A 27,904-nucleotide genomic window follows, 5' to 3' on the forward strand; every position below is an offset into this window, starting at 1 on the left:
CAGATGACAATTGTTTTCCATGGTCTTGACCATCAAGATTAAAATAAACATAATAGACCCAGAACCATAAAAAGAGGAGAACTTTACTCCCGCCAGAGAAAGTGAAGGCATTACCAAACAGTACACAAGCTAGTCTTGGTAAAATTACATAGTTTTGAAGTCTTCCCTAGAGAGTTACACAAGTTTCCAAGATGTCAAAGGCAGTGTGATAGAGAACTTAAGGCAGAGTGTAGCCGGGCGTTGGTGGTGCACGCCTTTAATCCCAGCACTCGGGAGGCAGAGGCAGGCGGATCACTGTGAGTTCCAGACCAGCCTGGTCTACCGAGCGAGTTCCAGGACAGCCTCCAAAGCCACAGAGAAACCCTGTCTCGAAAAACCAAAAAAAAAAAAGGCAGAGTGTAAATTTGAAGGAGGTTGAACTGTTACAGACGTTACAGAAAGCTTGTTTGTCCAGTGTTTCTCACTGGGACCCCTATTTTGCTTTTTCTCCCCACCCCCAAAGGCAGGGTTTCTCTGGCTTTGGAAGCTGTCCTGGAACCAGCTCTCGTAGACCAGGCCAGTCTCGAACTCACAGAGATCCACCTGCCTCTGCTTCCCAAGTGCTGGGACTAAAGGTATATGCGCCACCACCAACACCTAGCACCCCTGCTTTTTTTTTTAAGAGTAGTAATTAAGAGTCTGAGCGCCTTTATCACATTTGATAACCCGATAAAATGACTGACTTTGCTTGAACTGACTAGATAACTCTCCAAAACCATTTGATTGTCTGGAAAGTCTAAATAATGAAGTGTTGGATCCAAATCCAAAGTGATTCTTGTTCTCATTGTTTTAGTGTAGTAAAAATTATCAAGCCGGGTATAATATACTTAATCCCAGTACTTGGAGGCAAAGGCAGGTGGACTTCAGTGAGTTTCAGGTCCTCTAAGACATCAGATCATTACATGGTGATACCCTGGGTGTAGGGGGGGGGAGGGTGTTTGGGTCACTCTTGGTGACTACACCTGTAGTCCCAGTAGATGGGGGGTTAGAGGCAAGATCAGGAATTCAAGGTCATCCTGACCTACATCAATTAGAAACCACCTAGACTACTTGAGACCTTGTCTCAAAAAAATAAAAATAACAAGCCTTTAATCTCAGCACTGTGATTTCAGGGCCATGTATGTGAGGCCCTGTGTCAAAAAAAAAAAATAGAAGTGACTATGTTGCCACTTTTAAGAGTAAATTATGTATGTGCAGGTGTTAAGGAAAAACAGCTTTGTGAAAGGGGTTATTTAAAATCTAATACTGATAGTACAAAGGAATTCAAGTTGTGACTCCACATAGCAAAGATTGGCTGCCTTTTGACCCCAACTGTTTTCCCTTAAATAATCTTGGTTTGGGTCAGCACAAAGCAATAAATAATCTTCACATATTGCAACATGTGGTGATACATCATTTACCCAGTGTTCAATGAAGGCTGAGAGACGTATTTCCCATTCCACAGTGCACTGAAATCAGTACCAGCAGCCCACAAAGAACCCAGATAAAATTGGCTGGTTTCTGTTTCCAGCCAACCAGTGTGTAATTTTCACAGGGTGAATTGCTTGGCCATCTGCTGGCACTCTTTGCTGTTCAAGGAAAAGTCCATCTAGTAGTGCTTTGTTATAAATACTTTGGTTCTGGGTCACAGATCCGGCCATACATTGCTAAACAGTCCCTGTAAGATTGAAAGAAATAGTTAAGTTTGCACTTTCTTTTTTTTTTTTGTTTGTTTGTTTGTTTTGTTTTTGCTTTTTTTGCTTTTTGAGACCGGGTTTCTCTGTATTGTTTTAGAGGCTGTCCTGGAACTAGCTCTTGTAGACCAGGCTGGCCTCAAACTCAGAGAGATCCGCCTGCCTCTGCCTCCCAAGTGCTGGGACTAAAGGCGTGTGCCACCAACTTCTGACTTAAGTTTGCACTTCCTACAATCCAAAATCATACACCAGAAAATTATATAACAATGAGCTTCCACCACGCGTTGGTGGCGCACGCCTTTAGTCCCAGCACCGGAGAGGCAGAGGCAGGCGGATCTCTCTGAGTTTGAGGCCAGCTTGGTCTACAAGAGCTAGTTCCAGGACAGCCTCTAAAACAATACAGAGAAACCCTGTCTCAAAACAAACAAAAAACAATGAGCTTCCAAGATTTTCTTAGGGTAGGCTGGGGAAAGATTTCTACAGTGAGGCTTATTTTTTGTTTTTGCCATGTAGCCTTGCCTGGCCTGAAGTTGATTATGTCGACCAGGTTGGCCATTAACTCAGAGATCCACCTGCCTCCTGAGTGTTGAGGTTAAAGTCGTATTCCACCATTCTTAGCTAAAATGTGACAACAGAATAGATAGTAACCTGTGTGACAGTGGGATGAGGGAGTAAAACAGACATGTGGCAGACTGCTACAGGCTTAGCACTCAGGAGACTGAGGCAGGACCGCACGTTCAAGACCAGTACGTTGTGATAGCTTAACCAAAAATGTCTTTATCCAGCTTAATTTCATACAGGTATTATAGTGCCTAGTATTCCTTGGTTTTTAGATTTTTTTTTGTTGGGGTGTGTGTAAGTGGGGGGAGCCCATGGAGGCCAGAAAGGGACATTGGATCCCTTAGAACTAGCGTTTTGAGCTGTCATATGGGTGTGGGGAACTTAGCTGCAGTCCTGCATGACCAGCAAGTGCTGGTAACCACTGAGCCATCTCTCCAGTCCTCAGTTTTGTTTCTGTGTGTACCGGGTCTGTCTTTGGAGGCTAGAGGCTCTGTATTCCCTAGAGCTGGAGTCACAGGAGTTGGAAACTGGTTAATGAAAATGATGGAAACTGAACTATGGTTCCTTTACAAAAGCAACAAATGGGGCTGGAAAAATGACTGGGCAGTTAAGAGCATTGGCTGTTCTTCCAGAAGACCTGGGTTTAATTCCCAGCACCCACATGGAGCTCATGACTGTCTAACCCTGAGTTCTGACACCCACACACACACATACACACAGGCAAAATACCACTGCAGATGAAATAAAAATGATAACAAAAGCAACAAGTTCTTTTTGTTCTTTTTCTTGGGGGGAGGCGGCTTTTCAAGACAGGGTTTTATTGTGTAGCCTTGGCTGTCCTGGAACTTGCTCTGTAGACCAGACTGGTCTGGAACGCTGAGATCTGCCTGATTAAAGGCAGACTGAAGAGATTCAAGGTGAAGCCAGGCATTGGCACATGTGCCTGTGCCTGAGGAGGCCAGAAAAGGGTGTCAGATGCCCCAGAACTAGAATTGCGGGTGGTTGTGAGCCTCCCTGTGGGATTTGGGGATCAAATCTGGGTCCGCTGCAAGAACAAGTGCTCTAAAGTGCTGAGTCATCTCTAACTTCAATCTTCTGGAAGTCCATTAGTCAGGCTATCCTGGAACTTTTTTTTTTTTTTTTTTTTTTGGTTTTTCGAGACAGGGTTTCTCTGTATTGTTTTGGAGGCTATCGGTCCAGCCCAGCCTTGAACTCACAGAGATCTGCCTGTCTCTGCCTCCCGAGTGCTGGGATTAAAGGCGTGTGCCACCATCGCCCGGCTATCCTGGAACTCTTAATGGCCAAGGATGGCCTTAAACTTATGCTCTTGCCCCCATCACCAGTTTATGAAGTGCTGGGACTTGAACCCAGGGATTTGTTCGTGCTACACATGCACTCTACTAACTGAGCCTCATCCTTTGTTTAGATTCATCGTTATCCTTTTCCGATCCATACAAAGATGGTCATCAGATCATTGTCCTCAATTGCAGGGTTATAACTCGCAAACATACAGAAAGAATGAGTTGAGGTAATTGTCAGTTTCTATCCAAATTCAACTAGGGAAGAACATAAAAAGTATAGACATCTGTATTGTATACAACTATGACAAACTTGCATTTGTTTTTGTTTTCCTGCCTGGTTATAGAACTTGCTGTCACATGTATGCTGGACAAGTACTTCACTACTGACTTATATCCATTAGAGAGTGTGTGTTTTGTTTTCAATACTTGGGATTAAACTAGGGCCCCATAGAAGCCAAGCAAACAACCTACCACTCAGCTACATTCTCCCAGCCCCTTTGAGGCAGGTTCCAAGTTTAACCAGGCAGACTTGAATGTGTGATATTCCTGCTTCAACTTTCTGAGTAGGTAGACGTGAGTGGTTTGGTTGAAGATATATACTAGGCCCTAAAGCTTCCCAACTACTGAATGAGTCCACAGTAGGGATTCATAGGGGCAGGAGAAAGATGGGTTAGCAGTTAAGAGCACACACTGATATTCCAGATGACTCAGAGTCTGGTTCCCAACACCCACACGGGCCAGTTTGTAACTGCCTTTAACTTCTGCATTCCATGGTCTCTGTACCCATACAAATTCATTATGACATAAAAATGAATGCACAAGATTGTTGATTATTTTAAATATTGACTAAGTAGTTTGGGCTCTGGGAATATCCTCAATGTTTTCTTTGTTTTTTGAGACAGGGTTTCTCTGTAGGCTTGGAAGCTGTCCTGGAACTCACTCTGTAGACCAGACTGGCCTCAAATGCATAGAGATCCACCTGCCTCTGCCTTCCAGTGTTGGGATGAAAGGCCTGTGCCACCACTGCCCAGCCCTCAATGTTTTGTTTTTTTTATAGGTAATTTATTCATGTTGGCCTCTTTTTGTCAGTCTTAGTTTGACAACAGGGTTGTCTTTTGTGCTGTACCAAGGAAACTGAGTGCTAGGGCTGGGGGAAGGGTCTATCTAGAGCCTGTATTTTGTGTGCTTTATATCTTTTTTTTTAAAGATTTATTTGTTTAATATGAACACAACATCTTGCCTCCATGTATGTCTGCATGCCAGAAGAGGACACCTGATCTCATTACAGATGGTTGTGAGCCACCATGTGGTTGCTGGGATTGAACTCAGGACCTCTGGAAGGGCAGTCAGTGCTCCTAACCTCTGAGCCATCTCTCCAGCCCTATATCTTTTTATGTATGAACGAATGTTATGCCTGCCTGGATGCCGGTGCCTGGTGCTTACAAAGGCCAGAAGAGGGCATCAGATCCTCTAGAACTGGAGTTGTAGACTATTGTGAGTTGCCATGTGAGTTCTGGAAGTCAAACCTGTGTCCTCATCGGTGCTCTTAACTGCTGAACCATCTCTGGTCACTAGATAATGGGTCTATCATATGAAAGTTCTTGCCAGGTGGTGGTGGTAGCGACACCTTTAACCAGAGCACTTGGGAGGCAGAGGCAGGTGGATCTCAGAAAGTTCAAGGCCAGCCTGGTCTACAGAGTGAGTTCCAAGGACAGTCAGAGCTGTCACACAGAGAAACCCTGTCTAGAAACAAAACAAAGATCATGGTAGATGGTAGTGCATACCCTTAACCCAAATACTTGTAAAACAGAGGAAAGTGGACCTCTGTGAGTTCAAGGTCAACCAGAGCTACATATGGTGGGACCCTGTCTCAAAAAATTACTGGTGAGATTCAGCAAAATCCTAAATGTAATTTTGAGTCCCATTAAAAATTAAAGTTTTCAGCCGGTCGTTGGTGGCCCACGCCTCTAATCCCAGCACTCAGGAGGCAGAGGCAGGCAGATCTATGTGAGTTCGAAGCCAGCCTGGTCTACAGAGTGATTTCCAGGACAGCCTCCAAAACAATACAGAGAAACCCTGTCTTGAAAAACCAAAAAAAAAAAAAAAAAATTAAAGTTTTCTTGTGCCTTTAATCCCAGCACTTGGGAGGCAAAGGCAGGCAGATCTCTTTGAGTTCAAGGCCAGCCTGCTCTCTACAAAGAGAGTTTCAGGACAGCTAAGGCTGTTACACAAGAAACCATGTGTGGAAAAACTTTTTTTTAATTTCCGAATCAATTCTGCTTGACTTTAGGTATATTTGAGACATGCACCATCCTTAAATTATTTGTTATTTGATAAATTTAGAGGCAATACTTGGGAGGCTAAGACCAGGAGTTCTGCCATGAATTCAAAGCCAGCTTCAGCTATATAGTGGGTTACATTAAAAATAATAATAGAAGGGCTTAAATAACCAGGTATAGAGGCACATGCCTGTAACAATGCAGATAGAGGTAAGAGGACCCCAAGCAAGGGTACAGGCTCCCCAGAATAAGGCATTAGTACTGTTAGGAATGCAGTGACGACCAGCAAACACCATTGTCATCTACCCACAAAGATCACCTTGGGACTGGGCCTCAGCTCCATCAGCCTGTTCCAGACTCTTGGGTAGCGTAGCCCTTGAAAAAGAGAAAGCCGTTTTCTAACTGTTCATGGGTGGACACAATTTGAAAGTCATTTCCCCCAAATGACTTTGTTTTCTTTCGTTAAATAAAATATTCCCTGAGCCCTCCCACCATCCTCAGTCAATCGTAGATGAGTCTTGGGAAGCAGAGAAAACTGACTTATATGTTGAAAGCTCTTCCGCAAGGCTGGTCCTCAGCCGCTCCATCTCCTTGTTCTTCTGCTGCTGGACTTGGACTCCACTTCGTAACTGCCTCTGTCTCTCCTCCATCTCCTCCAGCTGCTCCTGCACAGAGTGGCCACGCATTTGTGAGGGACACAATAAGCACCTGACATCTGCTACACACAGCACTTGCGCGGGGTTTGATTGGTTGCTTTGATCCCCCCCTCCCCACAGGTTTTCTCGGTGTAGCCCTGACTGCTGTCCTGGAACTCGCTCTGTAGAGCAGGCTGGCCTCGAACTCACAGAGATCCACCTGCCTCTGCCTCCTGAGTGCTGGGATTACAGGTGTGTGCCACTAGGCCCAGCTTGTATCATTGAATATTATAGCGGTATTGAGATTGATACTACCTTCATAGGATACGTTAAGAAACAAGATCCGAAGCGTCGGAGCAGGAGTTTTGGGCAAAGGGTGGGATATTGAGGCTCGCAGGACTCTGAGGCTGGTGGATTACAGCCCAAGAACTCCCCAGGGCCAGTGGCAGAAAATGAAACACCACACAGGTGACTGTCATTCCGCACAGTTCAGGATCCCTAGGCATGGAGTTCCAAGACAGCCAGGGGTACACATAAGAGACCCTGTTCCTGGGCGGTGGTAGTGCTCGCCTTTAATTCCAGCACTCAGAAGGCAGAGGCAGGCAGGTCGCTGAGTTTGAGGCCAGCCTGGTCTACAGAGTGAGTTCTCGTACAGAGTCCAAAGCTACAGAAAAACCCTGTCTTGAAAAACAAACAAAAAACCCTATAGCATTTCCTCTTCCCCTAGACTAACTCTCCTAACAATTCCTTTCCATGCCACCCCTCCTTTATTTTCCCCTCCTTTATTCCCCCTTAATAAAGAAATAAAGTTTTTAGCCTTGATTTCTTCCTTTCAAAAAAAGAAAAAGAAAGAAAGAAGTTCTGAGGCTCATGCTTTTAATCCCAACACACAAAACAGCCAAGGCTACATAGAAAATCCCTGTCCTCAAAAAGCCAAAAAAAGAAAAGTTCTGAGAGGTAGTATCTTGGCAAAGTGACACAGCTTTGAAAATGCTGGACAGTAGTGTCAGATACCTTTAATTCCAGAACCCCAGAGGCTTAGGCAGGTGGGTCTCTTGAATTCTAGGCCAGCCTATCTCGAAAAACTTAAAAAGAAAAAACTATGCCGGAGTTTTATTATTTTTTGCTTTTTTTCTGAGACAGGGTTTCTCTATGTAGCCCTGGCTATCCTGGAACTCACTCTGTAGACCAGGCTGGCCTTGCCGCAGAGATCCGCCTGCCTCTGCCTCCTAAGCGCTGGGATTAGAGGCGTGTACTGGCACCGCCTGGCAACTTGAAACTTTATTAGCAATCACTATTACTTAAATGTTGACAACAATGAAAGTGGAGCTTGAGAGATGGCTCGGCTGTAAAGAACACGCGTTACTCCCACAAAGGACGTTTGTTAGGGTTCCCAGCATCACACAGTGGTTCACAACCATTGGTAACTAGGTTCTAGGCTCCAGGCTCCAGGTCTGGGCGATCTGATGCTCTTCTCTCACCTCCATGGGGACCAAGCACACATGTGCATATACATACATGCAGGCAAGAACAAAATGGGTAAATCTTTCTGAAAAAGGGCATTCAGGGGTTTAGTGTCTGACATTAACTTAGTGCTATATCAGTTGCTGATATTCCTCATAATTCATAACTCTCTTTTAGAAACATTAAGATATTTTTAACTTTATATGGGTTGGGAGGTGTTAAAGACTTATCTGTTCTTCATTTATTGAGGTGCTTTTGTAACTAAAACCAAAGTCAAACCTGAATAAAGGGGCTAGAGTTGTAGTTGAGTGGTAGAACCCTTGCCTCATATGCCTATACCCTGACAGCCCTCGGCACTGAAAGGAGAAATGTTTGAAGAGCTAGGCTCGTGGTGCCTGTGAGTACTCTCAAAGTGAATGCTAGAGGACCTCTGAAGTTCAATAAACCATCCCATCCTTGGCTACATGATGAATCTGAGGCTAGCCTGGACTACATAAGACTGTCTTTAAAAAATGAGTATGGGATAATGATGGCTTGCATGTGTGCTGCTGAGAGTACCTACCAATTGAGTATTCTACTACCCTGAGCCCTCAGACAATAAAGGAGCGTGTCCAGCACATCTGGCTTAGACCCTGGAAGGACCAGGGCGGGGAAGCTGGGATGCAGCTCACTGGGTTGAGTGCCTTTTGTTCGCAAAGCCCTGGCTCTGACCCCACCCCCACCCAGCACTGCATAAATCGTGGCGGCCGTACATGCATTTTGGAGGTGAGGCAGAATCACAAGTCCCAGGCCAGCCTGGTCTGTCTGTGACCGTGTCTCAACAAGGTTGGGACACTGGGGACACGGTGTTGCTATGGGGAGGAAAGACCGTAAAGGGCAGTTGAGAAATACTAAGCATCTGCTGTGGGTACAGCTATTACTAGCAGGCTTTCTGACCTGAGTCAGCTTTGATATAGCACTGAGGCACATCTGTCTGTGATGCTGGACACGTGCTGACGCTCACCTTTAACCGACATTATCAGATCTTTTTTTAGTGCCCAGTCCTGCCTGGGGGACCACCTAAGAATGTGGCATCTGAAGGGAGACTTCGACACCTGCCCCAGTTTTATTAAGGAAAAGCACAGGCTGGGGTGGGGGGATGCTGCATGGTACATAAAGACAGCATGGGACCCCAGCCCGTTACCCAGACCCAAGGTCACTCTTGATCCAATGCGTTAGGAGGCCAGCCTGGAGCCCACCCACTCTATCTCAAAACCATTTTTAAAATAGCTGGGTATGGTGGCACACACCTTTAACCCCAGAAGAGCTCTGTGAGTTCAATACCAGCTTGCTCCACATAGTGTGAATTCCAGGACAGATAAAACTATGCAGAGAACCAAGCCGGGCGTTGGTGGCGCACGCCTTTAATCCCAGCACTCGGGAGGCAGAGGCAGGCGGATCTCTGTGAGTTCGAGACCAGACTGGTCTACAAGAGCTAGTTCCAGGACAGAGAAACCCTGTCTCGAAAAACCAAAAAAAAAACTATGCAGAGAACCTGTCTCAAAAAAAAAAAGGCAAAAGAAAAAAATATATATATATGGAAATTGCTTAGTCAGTAAAGCGCTGGCCACACAGTATGAGCACCTCAGTTAGTCCCCAGAAGCATGGGGAAAACACTGGTGACGCGTTTACAATCCCAGTGCCGGGAGACAGAGACAAGCAGGTGTTGGAGGCTCTCTCCAGTCTAGCTACCCAGAGACTCCACCACCCCAGGCCAGCACCTTTATGGAGAAGCAGGGGCAGGTGGGTGGAGTCACCTGATCCACATAGTGAATTCCTGGTCAGCCAAGGCTAAGTAGACTGTTATTAAAGGAAGGGTAAAGGTAGTGTGACTGGGGAAATAGCTCAGTGTTTGGTTTAGCTTTGGTTTTTCCGAGGCAGGGTTACTCTGTGTAGTCCTGGTCATCCTGGAACTCATTCTGTAGACCAGACCAGCCTCAAACTCAGAAATCTGCATGTTTCTGCCTCCTGAGTGCTGTGATTAAAGGTATTTGCCGGAGACCCTATCTCAAAAATAAATAAAAACCAAATATTTAGGAAATAGAGAATAAAGCCTACCTAAACATGTAGTTGAGACAGTGTCTCTCTGTCCAGTCACTCTGTGAGTGTCTCCCTCTACAGTGGTTCCTTTGGCCATAGTCTATTTCTGTTCCTTATTACTCTAATTCTGACTTCACAAGAAGACTTGGGTCAAAGGGAAATGTTAACGCTGAGCATGATGACTCACCCCTGTAATTTCAGCATATGAGATACTAAGGCAGGAGGAGCAAAACAAACCAATAACTCACTCTCTAATGTCTTTTTCTCCAAGTACTTTCTCTTAACCCTCATGCTTAATATCTAGGGTCACTATGTAGACCAGGCACCTGCTTCTGCCTTCCAAGTGCTGGAATTAAAGATGTGAGCCACCATACTGGGCTTGGTTAACATCTATGTTAATTTTTTTTTAATGTACACTAATGTTTTGTCTGCATGTATGTCTGTGTGAGGGTGTCAGATCTTGGAGTTACAGACAGTTGTGAGCTGCCATGTAGGTGCTGGGAATTGAACCCAGGTCCTCTGGAAGAGCAGTCAGTGCTCTTAACCACTGAGCCATCTCTCCAGCCCATCAATATACTTTAATAAACTCCAAAGTCAGCTCCGCAGTGGTGGCGCACACCTTTAATCCCAGCACCTGGAAGGCAGAGGCAGGAGGATCTCTGTGAGTTTGAGGCCAGCCTGGTCTACAGAGTGAGTTCCAGGACAGCCTCCAAAGCAATACAGAGAACCAGAACAAACAAACAAGCAGACAAAAAATTACTGTATAGCTATGAGCCTGGCAACACTGTAAGAGCTTTACAAATAATAACTCACTTGATGCAACCTGTGAACTGACCATCAATCCTATTTTTGAAAAATATAATGTGTACTCTGGACTGGAGAGATGGCTCCGAGGTTAAGAGCACTGGTTGCTCTTACAGAGATCCTGAATTCTGTTCCCAGCAACCACATAGTGGCTCACAACCATCTATAATAAGATCTGGTGCCCTCTGCTGGCAGACAGGCACACATGCAGGCAGGCATACATGTAAGCAGAACATCGTATACATAAAAAAATAAGCAGTCAGATCACTGTGAGTTCAAGGCCAGCCTGGTCTACAGAGCAAGTTCCAGGACAGGCAAAGCTGCACAGAGAAACCCTATCTCAAAAAACCAAAATAATAATAATAATAACAATAACAATAATTTTTTTTGGTTTTTCAAGACAGGGTTTCCCTGTGGCTTTGGAGGCTGTCCTGGAACTCGCTCTTGTAGACCAGGCTGGTCTCAAACTCACAGAGATCCGCCTGCCTCTGCCTCCTGAGTGCTGGGATTAAAGGCATGCGCCACCACCCATCACCCAGCAATAATAATATTTTTAAAAATAAAAAATAAATAAAATTTAAAAATAATGCATATTCGTGTAACCCTCAATGTGTGTACATGTGCATGCAGTGTCTAGGCTGTCAGAAAAGGATGTGGATCCCTCAGAGCAGGGTTACGGCCGGTGTAAACTGCCCTGTGCAGATACTGGGAATGACCTCTGGAAGAGCAGCAAGCTTCTCAGCCACCGGCCTTTCTCCAGCCCCAGAAATTCCACTTTACTGCCTCTTGGCCGTTGGATCCTGTTTTACCTGAGGGAGTGGAGCCAGGATTAGCAGTTGGCTCTAAGCTCACCCCTCATTATGGCTACTTTCCTTAGACACAGGCTCTTCCCTGTGAAACCCCAGAAGGCCAGACTAAAGTACCCTTCCTGGCACTCCACACTGCCGTGTGTCAAACAGACGTTTACAAAAGCAAAAACAGGAATGAGGGAGGGGCTGGCATAAGTCAGGGAAGAAAAGGGAGAGGATGATTGTGATCAAAATGTATGATATACAAACAAGAAATCAGCAAAGAAGTTTTGGGGTTTTTTGTTTTTGTTTTGTTTGTTTTGTTTTGGTTTGGTTTTTTTGAGACATGGGTTTCTCTATGTAGCCCTGGCTGTTCTCAAACTCAGAAATCCACCTGCCTCTGTCTACCAAGTGCTGGTATTAAAGGTGTGCACCACCATTGCCTGGCTGTCAAAAATTTTTTAAGATTTATTTATTTATTATGTATATAGTGTTATGCCTATATGTATGCCTGCAGGGCATAAGAGGGCACCAGATCTCATTATAGATGGTTGTGAGCTACTGTGTGGTTGTTGGGAATTGAAATCAGGTCCTCTGGAAGAGCAGTCAGTGCTCTCAATCTATGACCCATCTCTCCAGACCCATCTTTTAAATAGAGTATTTGGAGTAGACAGGGAAGGGGGTCTGCGACTTCAATGAAAACTTGGGTGAAGAAGATGACTCAGCAGCTGAGTACTTGGTGTGGAAGCATGAGGCATGAGTTCAAATCCCCAGAGCTCTTACAACAAGCTCAAATGTGACCACACACATCTGTAGGCCTAACACTGGGTGGGAGTGGCGCTGGCTACTAATCGCTTGGTTTTTTTGTTCAGTAAGGAATCTCTCGAAGGAACAAGGTGGAGAGTGACAGAGGGGGTCACCCTGGCCTCTCAGCATGTACAGGCGAGCATACCTACACACAGGCATACACACCAAAAAAGGAAATCACTGATGGAAAATTATTTACATCTACCACTCCACCCTGTCTGTCTCTTCGTTCCTTACGACTCAGCCACGCTGACTTCACTTCCCATGCTCTCCGATGAGCTGTCCCCTCTGCCTGGAATACTTGTACTTAATCATTCGGTGAACTCATCCAAGGCCTAACTGCAACGCTGCGTGGAGAGAGTGGACGTGCTTACATCACTTGGTGACATCCCCAGGCCATCACTCTGGAACTGCAGAACACTAAACAGATGGCTTCTCTGCCTCCCCTCTCAGTGTGCAAACATGTCATACCTCCCGGAGGTGTAAGAAGTAATGAGAACTCTAAGTACGTAATAGCCATTGATAATCTTCTGCCATCCCTTGCTCCCCCAGGCAGGAGTGAGCATACCTGCTTCATGTATACAGAGTCGTTCCTACTGCTGTCCCACTGCTTAGCACATCGAGGTGTGTTCACTTCAAACTTCATATTACACTGAGTCTAAGACTTTCGTATTTGACCATCTCAAATCAAGCATTTTTGGTGGTGGGGGGGACCCTCGGCTAGAACCCACTATATAGACCAGGCTGGCTTCGAATTCAGAGATCACCTGCCTTTGCATGTTGGCATTAAAGGCGCATGTCACCATCTCAGGCCTCATTTTTCTCCTTCTGTGTGTGCAGTACCAGAGGTCAAGCCCAGGGCGTGTGCATGCCAAGCAAGCGCTCTACCACTGAGCTACATCCCCAACTTAGGAAGCCTCTTTAGCATGATGTTTACATTTTATGAAAATGTTCATTTTGTCTGGCATCTCTCCCAGGCTGCAAACTGGGAGAGCAGCAGCACCTCATGCCCGATTATTTCCTGTCTCTCTTGCCAGCATCTTAGCCTGATTCATACTAGACGCTTAGAAACTGTGAATGGACAGATGATGGAGGTGGATATGTCGGCAAACCGACTCTAAGAGTGCAGGCCCAGCCTGAGAAATTCCAGAGCACCCTTGAAACGTAACCAGAATGAAATAGGAGAGTCTGTCAAACACTGTTTAGGAGCCCTTTGAGAAAAAAAGAATTTGGAGCTAGGCATGGTGGTCTAGCCCTTGAAACCTTAGCAGTGGAGTTTGAGACAGGAGAACGGAGTCTGAGGCCAGCATGTACTCTACAGCATGTACTCCAAAACAGCATATCGAGGGCCAGAGAGATGGCTCTTGCAGAGGACCTGACTTCAATTCCTGGAACCCACATCAGGTAGCTCTCAACCACCTATAAGTCCAGCTCCCAGGGGATCCCATGCCTCTAGCTTCTGAGGGCCCCTGCATTCATGTGCATATAACCAAACAATACATATAATTAAAAATAAAATTTTAGCTGGGCATAGTGGCTCGCCTTTAATTCCAGAACTGGAGAGGCAGAGGCAGACAGATCTCTGTGAGTTCAAGGTCAGCCTGGTCTACAGAGTGAGTTCCGGGACGGCCACAGTTATACATAAACCCTGTCTTGAAATACCAAAAAACAAATAAGTAAAAATAAAATCTTTTGAAAAATCATAAATATTGCAGTAAAATACTCAGTAAACTGAATGCAGCCATTTTCAAGATTTCTCTTGAGGGAAAGATATGCAATTTTAAGTGTATCCAAGAAAATATAGGTTTTAAAAGGCAAAAGTAGCAAGTTAGACACGATGGTGCATGTCTATACTCCCAGAATTTGGGAGGCTGAGGCAGGAGGATGACAAGCTAAAGGACTGCGCACTGGAGGGAGACAGGAATGTCAGGAACTTCAGGTCACATTTACTTTGAGGCCAGTCTGGGCTACTTGAGACCGTGTCTGAGAATAAAACAAAAGCCTGCTGTGAAAGGTCCCGTGGAATCTTCCTCAGCGTGCCTAGCAACACTTAACTGAGCATTTGCCTCATGTGGCCCCTAGGCTGCTCAGCAGGGAATAAAAGGAGATAAGTAAAGATAGCCCCAACCTTCTGCACGCCCAGTCTGCAGTGGCAGACGTAATTGTTTATCCACTCAGTATTTATATCCTACTCTTCTAAAATGGGGTTAGAACTGGCTCACACTTAATCAGAAATAACTCGGGATACAACGGATATGGTGACATGTACAAAAAAGGAAAATGCAGAGACTCCATCCCAAACCCTGGGCAGCTCTAAGGTGGAGGGTGGCCAGGTGGTACCTGAGGGTGAGCATGCCCGGTAGAGGGGGTGACCTCATTGCACTCAGCCTCTCTAGCTCTCCCTACAGCCAAGCGGATTCACTGTTCAGTTAGAATTAGAAAAGGCTTCCGTGAAAGGGACACTGAAGTACTTAGGGCTGGGCAGGCACAGGTTCAAACTACCTTACTGAACCCCAGTTTCTTTGTCTATAAAAACCTAAGAATCCAAGCCAGGTTTGAGAGCCCACTGTACCCTGGTAGCACAGGCTTGCAATCCTAGCTACATGAGAGGCTGAAGCAGGGAGATCTCACATTCAAGGCCTGCCTGAGCTACTGAGTGAGTTCAAGACTAACCTAGTCAAATTAGGCCCTGTCTTAAGTAAAAAGAGGACTGTGGTCTCTTTCCCGCTGTTCCTCTAGGGCAGACAGGACTTTTCCTGTCTCCCTCCTCTCTTCTGTCTTCTCTCTGTGTCTCTTTACCTCTTTTCTTACCTCCCCCTCAATAAAACTTTCAATATGAAAAAAAAAAGAGTACTGTGGGAGGCTGGAGAGATGGCTCAGAGGTTAAGAGCACTGACTGCTCTTCCAGAGGCCCTGAGTTCAATTCCCAGCAACCACATGGTGGCTCACAACCATCTGTAATGAGATCTGACACCCTCTTCTGGCATGCAGGAATACATGTAGAGTACCATGTACATAAAATAAATAAATCTTAAAAATGTATTAAAAAAAGAGGATTGTAGGTAAAGCTCCATGGTAGAAAGCTTGCCTAGCATTGGGTGAAGCCCTGCCCCCTCCCCAGAGCTATATAAACCAAGAGTAAAATTAACTGTCAGCCTGGTATGGCGGCTAGAGAGATAGCTCAAGGGGATAAGAGGGCTTGCTGTTCTTGCAGTGGGCCTGAGTTCAGTTCCCAGCACCCTCATGGTAGCTCACAATCATCTGTAACCACAGATTCAGGGGAATCCATCGCCCTCTCCTGGCCTCTTCGGGTACTACATGCACATAGCTGTCCTGGAACTCACTCTATAGACCAGGCAGCCTTGAACTCACAGAGATCCTCCTGCCTCAACCTCCTGAATGGTGGGATTAAAGACATGCGCCACCACTGCTCGACATTAATAAGATTTTTTAAAAGGGGGTGGGGAGAGGATATTAGTGATAGAGTACTTGCCTAACAAGCGTGAGACCCAAACACAGGAAGAGCTGTGTAAACCAAGAATACAAACACTGGTCAAATCCTAACACTGGCCTTAACTAAATGAAATTAATGCAGGACCCGGGGGAAGAACAAGTTAGTGGGCCCAAGAACAGGTTCTTTTTTCACAGTGAATGGTAACTCCAGTCCCAAAGACATTAGGTCTATCTGGGCATGGTGGTCACACCTTTAATCCCAACACTCAGGAGGCTGAGGCAGGTGGGTCTCTGTGAGGTCAGCCTGGTCTACAGGGTGAGTTCCAAGACAAGCCAGGGTTACACAGAGAAAATTTGTCTTGGAAGGAAAAAAAAAGTCATCAGACTTCCATTCACCTAAAAGATGTCACTTCTGCTGACTGTGGTGGCACACACCTATAATCCCAGCACTCCGAGGCTGGGGCAGGAAGAGTATCAAGTTCCTCAAGGTGTCCAGGCCAGCCTGGACTACATGGTCAAACTCTGCCTCTCACAGAGCCCACAGGCCTACCCTGTACTGTTGAACCTCTTCGTCGCGTTTGTGCCTCACGAGCGTGATCTGGTCCTCCAGGTTCCTGTTCTGAAGGTGGAGCTGCCGGGCCTCTGCTTGCAGGGGTCTCAGAGCCTCCTTCATCTTTTGGATCTCCGCTTGAGTGTCCTGCAGAGCTTTGGTCCCTGCCTCTTTCCTCTCCAGGAGCCGCAGCAGCTGAGGTTCATACTCCGCTTCAAGGCCCTGGCGGCTCTCGGCCATGAGGTTTTCAAACTGCGTCGACAGCCTCCGACTCTCCTGCAGGAAGTGCCCGTCGCTCTGGGTTGGGGATGCTTCGAGCTGTTGCTGCAACTGCTCCTTCTGTTTCTGGTAGGCATCTCGGAGCTGGGTCAGTTCTCCCGAGAGCTGGGCTGCCTGGGTGCTCAGCGCCTCCCTGCAATCGGCAAACTGAGCCACGTCCTGCTGGCGGCACTCCAGCTGGTATTGGTAGGCCACGCATTCCTTGGTCACCTTGAACAGTTTCTGCTTCACCATCCGGATCTCTTCCCTGAGGCCATCCCGCTCCAGCTCCGCCTGTGCATGCTGCTTATAGGCAGCCAGGATGTCCTGGTGGACTTGCTGTACCTCCTGCAGGGCTGGTTCCCGGAGCAGCACAAGCTCGTGGATAAGCTGGTCCCTCTCCTCTTCCAGCTGGGATACAGCTTGTACACACTGCTGGAATCGGCCTTCCAGCAGCTCCAGGTCCTCGCCACTGAGGTCCTCCTCTGTGCTGGGATTCGGTGGAGCTGGAAGGCCTTCCTCCAGGACCACCATCTCTCTCTCACAAGCAGTCTGCTCTGGGCTTAGGCTCTTAGCAGGCTCCACAGGCTTCTCTGAACATTGTACCTCTGTCTTCACAGGATCCTCCACAAGCCGGGTCTCCTCTGGACTTGCAGGCTCTTCCAGGTGCAGAGCCTCCTCTGGCTGCCTAGATTCTTCGATAAATAGCATCTCCTCCGGCTTCTCAAACTCTTCCACGTAGAGACTCTCTTCAAAGTCCCCCGAGTCCCCCAGATAGAGAATGTCATCAAGGTTCACAGTCCCCTCCAAAGATAAAGTGGCCTCTGGGTTAACAGTCATGGTCTCCTTCGGGGATTGGGGGTCCTGAAGAGAACTGGTCTCTGTACCTGCTTCCCTGCAAGAGAGGTGATGGACAGTGAAAGCCCAGCTGTGCCCCTTGATGTGGTAACAGGGCCTCCACCCCAGGGCTAGCTGCAGTAGGTCCTCAGTCTGTTACCCACTCCCTTCCCATCCGCCTCCTCTTGCACACACAGCTGATGACATCACTGGCTAGTTTCTGCCCAGCCACTTCAAGAGCAGGAAATTCACTCAGATACAGCTCAGTGTTCCACGGTTCTACACAGCGCATCCAAGGAACAACACAGAAAGACTGTCTTAGAAAAACAAGGAGAGACAAACTTGATAGTGCATGCTGCAAACCCAGCACCCAGGAGGTGGAGGGAGGGGGTCAGGAATTTAAGGCCAGCCTCAGCCACTTGGTGACTTTGAGGTCAACCCGGTTTCATGAGAATCTGTGCCCCCACACACAAGGGGGTCAGGGAGTGGCTCAGCAGATAAAGGCACTTGCCACCAAGTCTGATAAACTGAGTTAGATCCTTGGTGTCCAAATGGAGAGAACCAATTTCTACCCAGGAGTGCACGCACACGCACCCTTGCACACACATACATGCGCATGCACTTGAGGACACACTCATACACATACACACACAGACATTATAGGCATTTTGGACGGATCGGGTGGGACAGGTATTCTGGCACTAGAGAGTCACAGAATACTGAGTGTTACACAGCTCAGATGGAAAGGTATCTTGGAGCTCGGCAGCCAAGGACTACCACAGGTTGTAGTAAGCTTAGCAGCTTACAGTCCTGCCTCAGGAAAGGCTTCCCCAGTGTATCCGCTCTGCTCTGGCAGGAGCCGGTCTTCCAGCTGGGGATGTTTGCCCAGTGTAGCAGTTTTGCTCCTGCAGAAGGTTTCCCAGGTGACGTTGCTACAGTTCAGCTCTGCTCCCAGGAGAGTGGAGAGCTGAGTGTAACAACTCTGCTCTGCCAGGGGAAATTTCCCCAGCAAAAGTGTTACAGCCCTGCTTGCTCTGCTCTGTCCAGGGTCGTCTCTGTTCCATTGCAAAAGAAGATCTTCACCGGAAGCTCATCCAAGGGGTTTATTGGGAAGCAAGAATCCAGGAGAGTGGTTACCCTCTGCCAGAGAGACAGAGGACAGCCGAGTAGCACGAACAGCCACAAGCTGAACAGACACAGGGTTTATATAGGGCTTCCAGGGTAGGGATTGGTCAGATTTTAATACTGAGCTCAGATTGGCTAGAGCTCCTGCTCCAGGATTGCTTAGTTTTCTGCACAGGGTTAGGGTCAGATTTGGCTCTGGTTTCAGGGCCAAAGTTTGTTTCTTTCACTGGTCCTTTTTAGCCTTTTGGCTCTAGTTTTAGGGCCAGGGTGCATTTCTTTCACTGGCTCTGATTCCAGGAACAAAGTGTGTTTCTTTGGCACTGCTTTCAGGGTCAGGGTACATTTCTTTGGTTCTGGTTGCAGAGCCAAAGTGTGTTTCTTTGGCTATGCTCGGCTGGTCCCTTTTCCCTACATACATACTCACACACACATTCACACACACACCTCTCTCACCCTCACACACTCACACACATACACACACCCCAAATAAATAAGTAAATAATTAAAGGGGATGCTGAATGCATGGTTCAGCAGTGAAAAGTGACGCTGCTCTTGCACAGGACCCAAAGTTTGGTTCCCAGCATCCTTATGGTGGTTCACAGGCACCTGTAACTTCAGTTCAAAGAAATATGACATCCTTTCTGGCCTCATGTGCCCCTCCCCACATATATACCAAGAACAGGGGGCTGGAGAGATGGCTCAGAGGTTAAGAGCACTGCCTGCTCTTCCAGAGGTCCTGAGTTCAATTCCAAGCACCCACATGGTGACTCACAGACATCTATAATGAGATCTGGTGCCCTCTTCAGGGCATGCAGGGAGAACAGAACAGAAATCAGTGGGAGAATCAGAGTCTGCTCCTCACCGGGGAGGCAGGGGTCCCAGAAGCTCCACATATACACACACGGGCAAAGCAATATATACATAAGATAAAAACATGTATGCCAAAAATTTAAAAAAAACATTTTGGAGACAGGGTTTCTCTCTGCAGCTTTGTAGACCAAGCTGACCTCAAACTCATAGAGATCCACCTGCCTCTGCCCCGAGTGCTGGGATTAAAGGCATGCCCCACCACTACCTGGCCCAAAAATAAATTTTAAAAATTGAATCTAAAACCAAATAAATAAAAACAAAACCCACTGCCGCTGAGCAGTGGTAGCACACATCTTTAATCCCAGTACGCAGGAGATAGAGGCAGTTGGATCTCTGAGTTTGAGGCCAGTCTGGTCTACAGAGGGAGTTCCAGGACAGCTAGGGCTACACAGAGAAATCCTGTCTCGAAAAACAAAAACAAAAACTAACAAGCAAAAGGAAGGCCTCCAATCCCCTGGAACTGGAGTTATGAGTGGCTGTGAGCCACCACATGGGAGCTGTGAACCCAATCCAGGTCCTCTGGAAGAACAACAAGTGCCCTTAACAGCTGAGCCTTCTCTCCAGTCCCAAGCCTGGAAGTCTTAACAATCCTCCTGCCTCAGCCTCCCAAGGGCTGAGACTACAGACATGCGTCACCATGCTCAGAGTTATAAAGAGGTGGCCCTACCTCACCATTTTTAGCCTCATCTCACATCACCCCTGCAACGCCCCCAGCACCTGACAACCCAGAACATGTGGTAACTTTTTACACCTCCTACTCAAGGCCCACAATATCTGAAGGATCTAGCTGAAGAATGCAACTTCCTAAATACCAATCTGCCTAAAAACACTAACTAGAGCTACCAGAGAGGGCAGAATTCCTGGCACCAGGAAGGAGCACCTGCTGGGGCAGGCAGGCCCACCTGTCCTGCTCTGCCAGAGTTCCCGCCTTCCCAGCTGATGGCCTTTGCATCGTGCTCCTCCTGGGAATGACTTAACCGCGTTCAAGACACTGTTCTAAGCACTTGCATGGATGCTCACTTGTAAACTGTTGGCTGTTACGCCCAGTGCAGAGACTAGCAAGCCAGAGTGCAAAGCCTGGAAAGCAACCTGAGGTACCACAGAAGAGCACAGAGCCAAGCCCTCTGTCCAAGGCGAGGCATAGGCCTAAAAGAAGGTTTGGAACATCCCAATCAGAATGTCTGTCTTCCTCCCTCCCTTCCTCCCTTCCTCCCTCCCTCCTGCCCTCCTGCCCTCCCTCCCTCCTTCCCTCCCTCCCTTCCTGTCTGTCTGTCTGTCTTTCTCCGAGGCAGGGTTTCTCTGTGTGGCCTTTGTTGTCCTGGAACTCGCTCTGTAGACCAGGCTGACCTCAAACTCACAGAGATCCACCTGCCTCTGCCTCTGGAGCACTGGGATTAAATGCACATTCCACCACCACTGGCTCAGAACATCTTTCTAGGGTCCAGGTGGTGATGGGGTTGTAGTGCTAAGGGGGGTGTAGGGCTGGGGATGGGGTCAGGAGGTGAGGCTGAGAGGGGCAACACTTGTCTAGCATATAGAGAAGTACTAGGTTCATTTCCCAGCCCAGGAAAAAAAAATTGGTTTAGTTAGCAAATGTCTAATCACTGTCCAACTCTATCCACTCTGTACCATATCTAAAACAAGACCCACTGTGTCCTCATGACATTCTGAAAGTAGCCCATCTTCAGGAACAGTGGCTTTGCCTTACGGAAGCACACATGTCCGTTGAATGAGAGTGGACATCCTGAGGACAAGACTAGTTGTCTGTGCCCTAGTGTGTGGCCCTTGGAAGGCAAGCAAAAACCAACTGAAGTCGAGGGGAAATTTGTCCAAGGTCAAGTGGCAGGTCTAAGGTATAGAACCAGGCCTCCTGATTTCCAGGCTGGGCTGCCACGCCACCCTGGTGCCAGATGTGGTCCTCAGCTAGCTGCTTCTCTACTGAGCTGGCAAAGAAGCAGATTACAGGAGGCCAAGCAGAGAGGGAGTGTTCAGCAGCAGCCCCTGACCTCAGCGCCACCGCCACTCTGTCCTGTCCCCAGAGGACTTGGCCAACTCCTTAACACTGTCCATCAGACTGTGACTGGATGTGTGTGTGTGACATCATGCGAACAAGAGCTTGTGCCTGACTTCAAGCTCGTTAGTATGTGTGTGGACAATTCAGGCAAAACGTATGTGTTAAGATCCAGTGTAACTTTACCTTCACACGTGACAACAGAGGGCACCAGGAAGTATTCCCACAATTTGAGACACTGGGAAGTCCCTGGGCCACAGTATGACTTGGGGCAGAACGACTCCATAATCACCAGTGGTAAGGCCCAAGGTGGACGGCTGCCGGGTTAGGAGAACAGTCTCTCTATAGGCCTCCACCCAAGTCACACCAGGAGGAACAAGCTGGCTGAAGACTCTTCAAGCTGGCAGGTGCCCAACCCTGCACCGAGTGGCTCAGATACAGTGAATTCTCAAATGGTTTCTCCCTTGCCCCAAGAACAAGTGAATGTGAAATAAAGGAAAATAAAAATAAAACTTATACTATCCTTGGTCAGTTGAGCCAAGTAAATTTTGACAGGTTGCTAGCCTGAAAAGAACTAATGCTCACGCAGCCCGTGGAAGGAGACTCACAAAATACCACAGACCACCGGAGGTGTCAGGTCCCGACGCCAAGGCCTCCCGGCTCCCTTCCCCGGGTGGCTCCGCCCCATGCCACACCCGGGCGGGACCACCACCCACAGTGAGGAGGAGGGGGCCGCGGGTTGGGGATGGGAGCCCACCTAGCACCCCCTCTCCTCCTGGATGGCGATACGGGCCCTGGAGGATCCTACCTCGCAGCCCGGGCGCCGTCCCCGCCGGGCAGGGGTTCCGGACTGGCCATGACTGCCCGACCCCGGGCTCGCCCGGAGCGTTATTAATAGCCGGCCCTGCCGGCGGCTGTGCCGGTGCCCGCGTCCGCCGCACTGTCAGCTGCAGCCGACACCAGATCCCGGCGACCCGGGCCGGACGCGCCCACTTGGCCCGGACCATCTCCCGCGGGAGGAGGGCGCGGGCCGCAGGGGGGGCGGGGAGAGGGTGGGAGGGGATGGGGGGTTGGGGTGGGGTGGGATGAGGGGCGGCCCAGAGGCGCTTCCGGAACCTTCTCTCCACCTTTCATTCTGGCCGGGGTTGCTTGGCGAGGAGAGGAGGGGGCTGTGCAGGAGGCGGGGGGTGGGGGAAGGTTTAGTTGTGGGCCACCCTGCAGGACCCAACGCCCTGCGATCCCCACCCGCGCAAGGCCTTGGAGAGAGGCCACCCTCCCGGTGTCCCGCAGCTGTCGTGAAGGGGTGGGGCAGGGCGCCTGCTGGAGAAGGGGGGGGGGGATTGCTCGTCACACCCCAAGCGTCTGATGACAGCTGGGGGACATGGCTGGAGTTAGAGAAGGGCTGAGAAAGAACTGCAAAAAGGCTTAAGGCCATAAAGTTAAGTCTGTGTTTAATTCAGGTCACACAAACTGAGAGGTTTCCTGGGGGTCTTCCTAGAGCTCCACTTGTGGCTCCGACTCAGTCGCTTCTGTCGTGTTTCAGGGCATATGTCTACGCCTAAGTCCTTGGCCCACCAGTGCCCGGGGCAGACTTCCACGCTGAAGGCACTCTCCCCCTCCCCCCCAGTAAGAGCTGCTGGGCCCCAGGCATTCTTCCTCTGATTATTTTTTCCCCACTTAGTCTGGGAGGAGGGCTTTGATTCAACTGCAGAAGAATGCTGTGCACCCAGCAGGTCCAGGCCATGAGGAAGGAGGCTGGACACCGGTTTAATCAGATCCTTGAGCAGCGGATGGGGATGGAGAAGGAGAAATGATGCGGATGTGTTGACCCGGTGGCTTGTGCATTCTGTTCCACGTGCCCACAGCTGGGAACATCTGGTAAAGGTTCTGGGTGTGGAGCAGGAGGTAGATCTAGGCTTGTAGACCCCATGTGGCTCTGTTCCTGTCCTGCGTGGTCTTGCAGCTGTGTGACTTGATAGCAGGCTGAGTGTGTACGATTGTGCCAGCTGTGAGTGTTCTTAGGGAAAATGGACACCAGGCTGCATCGACTGGGGAGCAGGTGGGAAACCATGTGTGAGTGTGTGTGAGCCTGACTGGGCTGGCATGTGCCAGTGTGGCAGCTGAGGGGTAGGGGTAGGTGTGTGACTGCAGCTGTGTGCTGGGGTGCCTCCTGTGGCCATGTTTTTCATGGTTTTGTAGTGTGCCAAGGGGAGGATGCTTAACCACCCAGAGCAACCCAATATACCCATGTAAGGTATATGGGAGAATAGTGTTTTGGAGGCTGCTGGTCATTTTCTGACTTACCCCTGAAATATTCCAGGGGAGGATGTTGGCGGGGCCTCCCGCTGCTTGCGGGCAGCTGTTGCCAGTCAGAGAGAAGGAAGGGAGCAAGGGCAAGGCCTGCCTGCCAGCCGGCTGTTTATCGAAGGTGCTAAGCAACAGGCTGCAAGGGCAGAATTCACGGGGGCTGCCTCTTCCCCTCCAGCAGCCTTGCCCAGAAGCTGTCACGGTGTCCCCAAGGCCGCATCCTTAACTCCTGGCAGCCCCCTCTAAGCTCCTTAGGGTGAGAAACTGAATCCCTACGAAGTCCCAGAAGCTCCTTCAAGCTTGGACCTTTGTCCTTGCTGCTGTGTCCCTCTACAGTGCCCTCTTCAGCTCCTGCTCTCTCAGAACTCAGTATGTCATCTCCTCAGAGAGACATCCTTCCGTCATGCTATCCACGCACCCACGACTTTCTGAAGCTACACCTGCAGGGGGATCCCACACTTCTGGCCTCCTCAGGAAGGTGTACACACATGGATATACAGACACAGAATTAAATAAAATAAATCTAAAAAAAACCCAGCCGGGCATTGGTGGCACACGCCTTTAATCCCAGCACTAGGGAGGCAGAGGCAGGAGGATCTCTGTGAGTTCGAGACCAGCCCACAGACTCTAAAACAATACAGAGAAACCCTGTCTCCAAAAACAAAAACAAAAAAACCAATAGTGTTTTTGTTTGTTTGTTTGATCTGGTTGGAGGGGTTGCATTTCAAGACAGGGTTTCACTTCACAGCCTTGGCTGTTCTGGAACTAGTTCTGTATACCAGGCTGGCCTCAAACTCCCAGAGATTCACCTGACTCTGCCTCTGAAGTGCTGGAATTAAAGACATGTGCCACCACTGCCCTGCTAATAGTGTTTGGTTGTAATTCCTTTCTTTCCTGCTTCCTCCACTAAAATGGAAGCCCCATGAGGACAGGGACAGTGTCACTTATTCAATGCTGCATCCTTGCATGTCACAGAAAGCTTTGTTGGATGGTTTCAGTAGGTGAGAACACTGCTGAGCAAGCCTGGCAACTGAATTTAGTCCCAGAACTTACCCATGTAGAGGTGGGAGAAGAGAACAAATTACACACAGTTGTCCTCTGACCTCTACACACGGCCTGTGACGCAGTGCGGCCATGCCCACACACACCTGTCGTGTACACACACACACACACACACACACAAATACACAAATAAGAAATGACATAAAAAGCCGGGCGTTGGTGGCGCACGCCTTTAATCCCAGCACTCCGGAGGCAGAGGTAGGCGGATCTCTGTGAGTTCGAGGCCAGCCTGGTCTCCAGAGCGAGTTCCAAGACAGCCTCCAAAACAATACAGAGAAACCTTGTCTCGAAAAACCAAAAAAAAAAAAGAAAAGAAAAGAAATGACATAAAATGCTTGTTGGATGGAGTACTGAAAAGAAGGCTGGATGTTGGTGTCTAGACAAATTCAGGCAACATATTATACTGGCTTCATGCCAGGATCATGCTACCCACAATTAAACAGCTCCAGTGGACCCTGGGAGAGACACATACAGACTGCATCCGCCCAGGTGGCGCTTGGTGAACAAGGTCATGGGACTCAGCCTTGGCACACATTGACGTTTGCTCTGTGCTGAGTTTGTATCAGAGCAAATGGCTTTATTGGCCCAGGTCTGCAGGAAGCTTATTATGTAGAAGATGCCAGAACTTTCTCCTGGGAATGCAAGTTTGTGTGGAGAGTAATGCCGACCACTAGGCTAAGCAATGTATCAATAGGTACAGACACCCAGGGGCCCTGCGGTGGGAGAGGTGGGACTGGGTGTCTGGGCCTGGAAGGATAAGAAAAGGATTTTCTGAGGCAGACACAGAAGGTGCTTTTAAAAACAAGTGTTATCAGGGACTAGAGAGATGGCTCAGTGGTTAAGAGCACTGGCTGCTCTTCCAGAGGACCCAGGTTCAATTCTCAACAACCACATGGCAACTCTGTAGCTCCAACATCAGACACATCTACATGCAAGACACTAGTGTACATGGAATTTAAAAAATCAATTCATTAATTAATTAATTATTTTTAAAAAGTGTGTCCATGCGGGCAGTGGTGGCTTTAATAAGAGCTAGTTCCAGGACCACCTCCAAAGCCACAGAGAAACCCTGTCTTGAAAAACCAAAACCAAAGCAAACAAACAAACAAAAAAACTGTGTCCACAAAGCTGAACCCAAGAAGAGGAGAGCAGCCAGGGCTGGTCATTCCCTGCCTAACCACAGTCTCTGTTTCTCCCCCGCCCTGCTTGCCCAGGGGCTGGTTCATGCCACAGTCTCACAGATCCCTGGCCGTCTGCCTTCAGCTGAGTTTGCCCGGAGAAGACATGGCAGAATAAGAAGGAGGGGAATGTGACCAGGATAGTCCCCACACTCCTCCCAGCTATTCTGAGGACTGGGCCCTGGGGCCTGGGACATGCCAGGTGGCACTCCACCACGGAGATATAGCCAGACCTCTACCAAAGGCTACAGCTCCTGTGTGTGTGTGTATGTGTGTGTGTGTGTGTGTGTGTGTGTGTGAGAGAGAGAGAGAGAGAGAGAGAGAGAGAGAGAGAGAGAGAGAGAGAGAGAGAGAGAGAGAGAGAGACCAAGCCCTCAGCTGTCAGCAGGTTTCCTGCTGAGACTGTCTCTGCTTCCTCCTCTGGCTCAGGGCAGTGTCCGTGGAGGGGCTGCAGATCCTGGGATACTCCCCTGTCCCTGTACAGGCCTCTGTGAAGAGCTCTTTCATGAGCCCTGTCCTAGCCAAGGCCTTGAGAGTGACTGTTTACTGATAAAACCTCCAAGGCAAGAACTGGATCCAAGGAAGCAGAGCCCTGGCCACGGAGGTTAAGGGAGGTCACCAAACACCAAAATGAGAAGAGTGTGACTGAGACTGGTATTTAGCTGAGTGACAGTGACACAGACTCAGTGCCCAAACCTTGAGTTCAACACTCGGGAAAAGCAGAAAAACAGGAGGAAGATGGAATTGGGATGTAGCTAAATAGAGCGGTTTCCTAGAAGAAGAAACTAACAGAACCAGAGAAAGAAAGACAGAAGAGAAAAGAGAGGCTGGAGAGATGGCTCAGCAGCTAGGAGCACCTACTGCTTTTGTAGAGGGCAGAGTTCAGTTCTCAGCGTAAGTCAGATGTCCCACAGCCACCTGTCACTCCAGCTCCAGTTGTGACACTCCCTTTCGACCTCCCTGGGCACCCACATGTGGCATCCTTTTTTTTTTTTTTTCCTAGACAGGGTTTCCCTGTAACTTTGAAGCCTGTCCTGGAACTTTCTCTGTAGACCAGGCTGGCCTTGAACTCACAGAGATCCGCCTGCCTCTGCCTTCCGAGTGGCATGCTTCCACACAGACATACATACTATGGTGGTTTGAAGGAGCATGGCTCCCACAGACTCTCATCTTTGAAATCTGGGTCCCAGTGGGTGGAACTGTTTGGGAAGGATTAGAAGGCGTGGCCTTGTTGGGGGAGGTGTGTCAGTGGGGGAGGGTTTCGATGTTACATCATGCACCATTCCCAGTTCTTTCTCTCTGCTTTGTGGTTGTTATCTCAACACAAAAGCTCCCAGTTACTGCTCCAGAGCCACTGGCCTGCCTGCTGCCATGCTCACAGCCAGGATGGCTGAAACTGTAAACAAGTCCCTAAATTAAATGTTGTTTTTTATAAGTGGCTGTAGTAGTTTGAATGTAATTGGTCCCCATAATCTCATAGGGAGTGACACTCTTAGGGGATGTGGCTTTGTTGGAGTGGGTATGTCCTTGTTGGAGGAAGTGTGTCACTGTGGGGTGGGCTTTGAGGTCTGCTGTGCTCAAGCCGCATTCAGTGTAGATTCATTTCACTTGCTGTTGCCTGTGGATCAAGATGTAGAACTTAGCTCCTTCTCCAGCACCATGTCTTCCTGACTGCCATTTCCCACTATGATAGTAATGGACTAAACCTCTGAACTGTAAGTCACCCAATTAAATGTTTTCACTTGGGTCAGGTGGTGGTGGCGCACACCCTTAATCCCAGCACTCTGGAGGCAGAGGCAGGCAGATCTCTGTGAGTTTGAGAC

General features: G+C 48.5%; 1 protein-coding gene across 2 annotated transcripts; it reads right to left on the bottom strand.

The window, feature by feature from the left end:
• Positions 1-67: 67 nt before the first annotated feature.
• Sync (syncoilin, intermediate filament protein) lies at positions 68-22,556 on the bottom strand. 2 transcript variants are annotated; one of them, XM_040756564.1, is made up of 5 exons: positions 22,343-22,556; positions 16,434-17,586; positions 6,394-6,518; positions 6,173-6,228; positions 68-1,696 (listed from the first exon to the last, which is right to left on the bottom strand). In XM_040756564.1, exons 1-5 carry the CDS (start codon positions 22,390-22,392, stop codon positions 1,686-1,688), a joined length of 1,395 nt encoding a protein of 464 aa, XP_040612498.1. In that variant the 5' UTR covers positions 22,393-22,556; the 3' UTR covers positions 68-1,685. The 2 variants fall into 2 exon arrangements, with proteins under 2 accessions (XP_040612498.1, XP_040612497.1); XM_040756563.1 differs by lacking the exon at positions 68-1,696 and having other exon boundaries at positions 5,816-6,228.
• Positions 22,557-27,904: the final 5,348 nt, after the last annotated feature.

The sequence above is a fragment of the Mesocricetus auratus genome, unplaced genomic scaffold, assembly GCF_017639785.1.
Source record: "Mesocricetus auratus isolate SY011 unplaced genomic scaffold, BCM_Maur_2.0 Super-Scaffold_100014, whole genome shotgun sequence".
Classification (NCBI taxonomy): domain Eukaryota; kingdom Metazoa; phylum Chordata; class Mammalia; order Rodentia; family Cricetidae; genus Mesocricetus; species Mesocricetus auratus.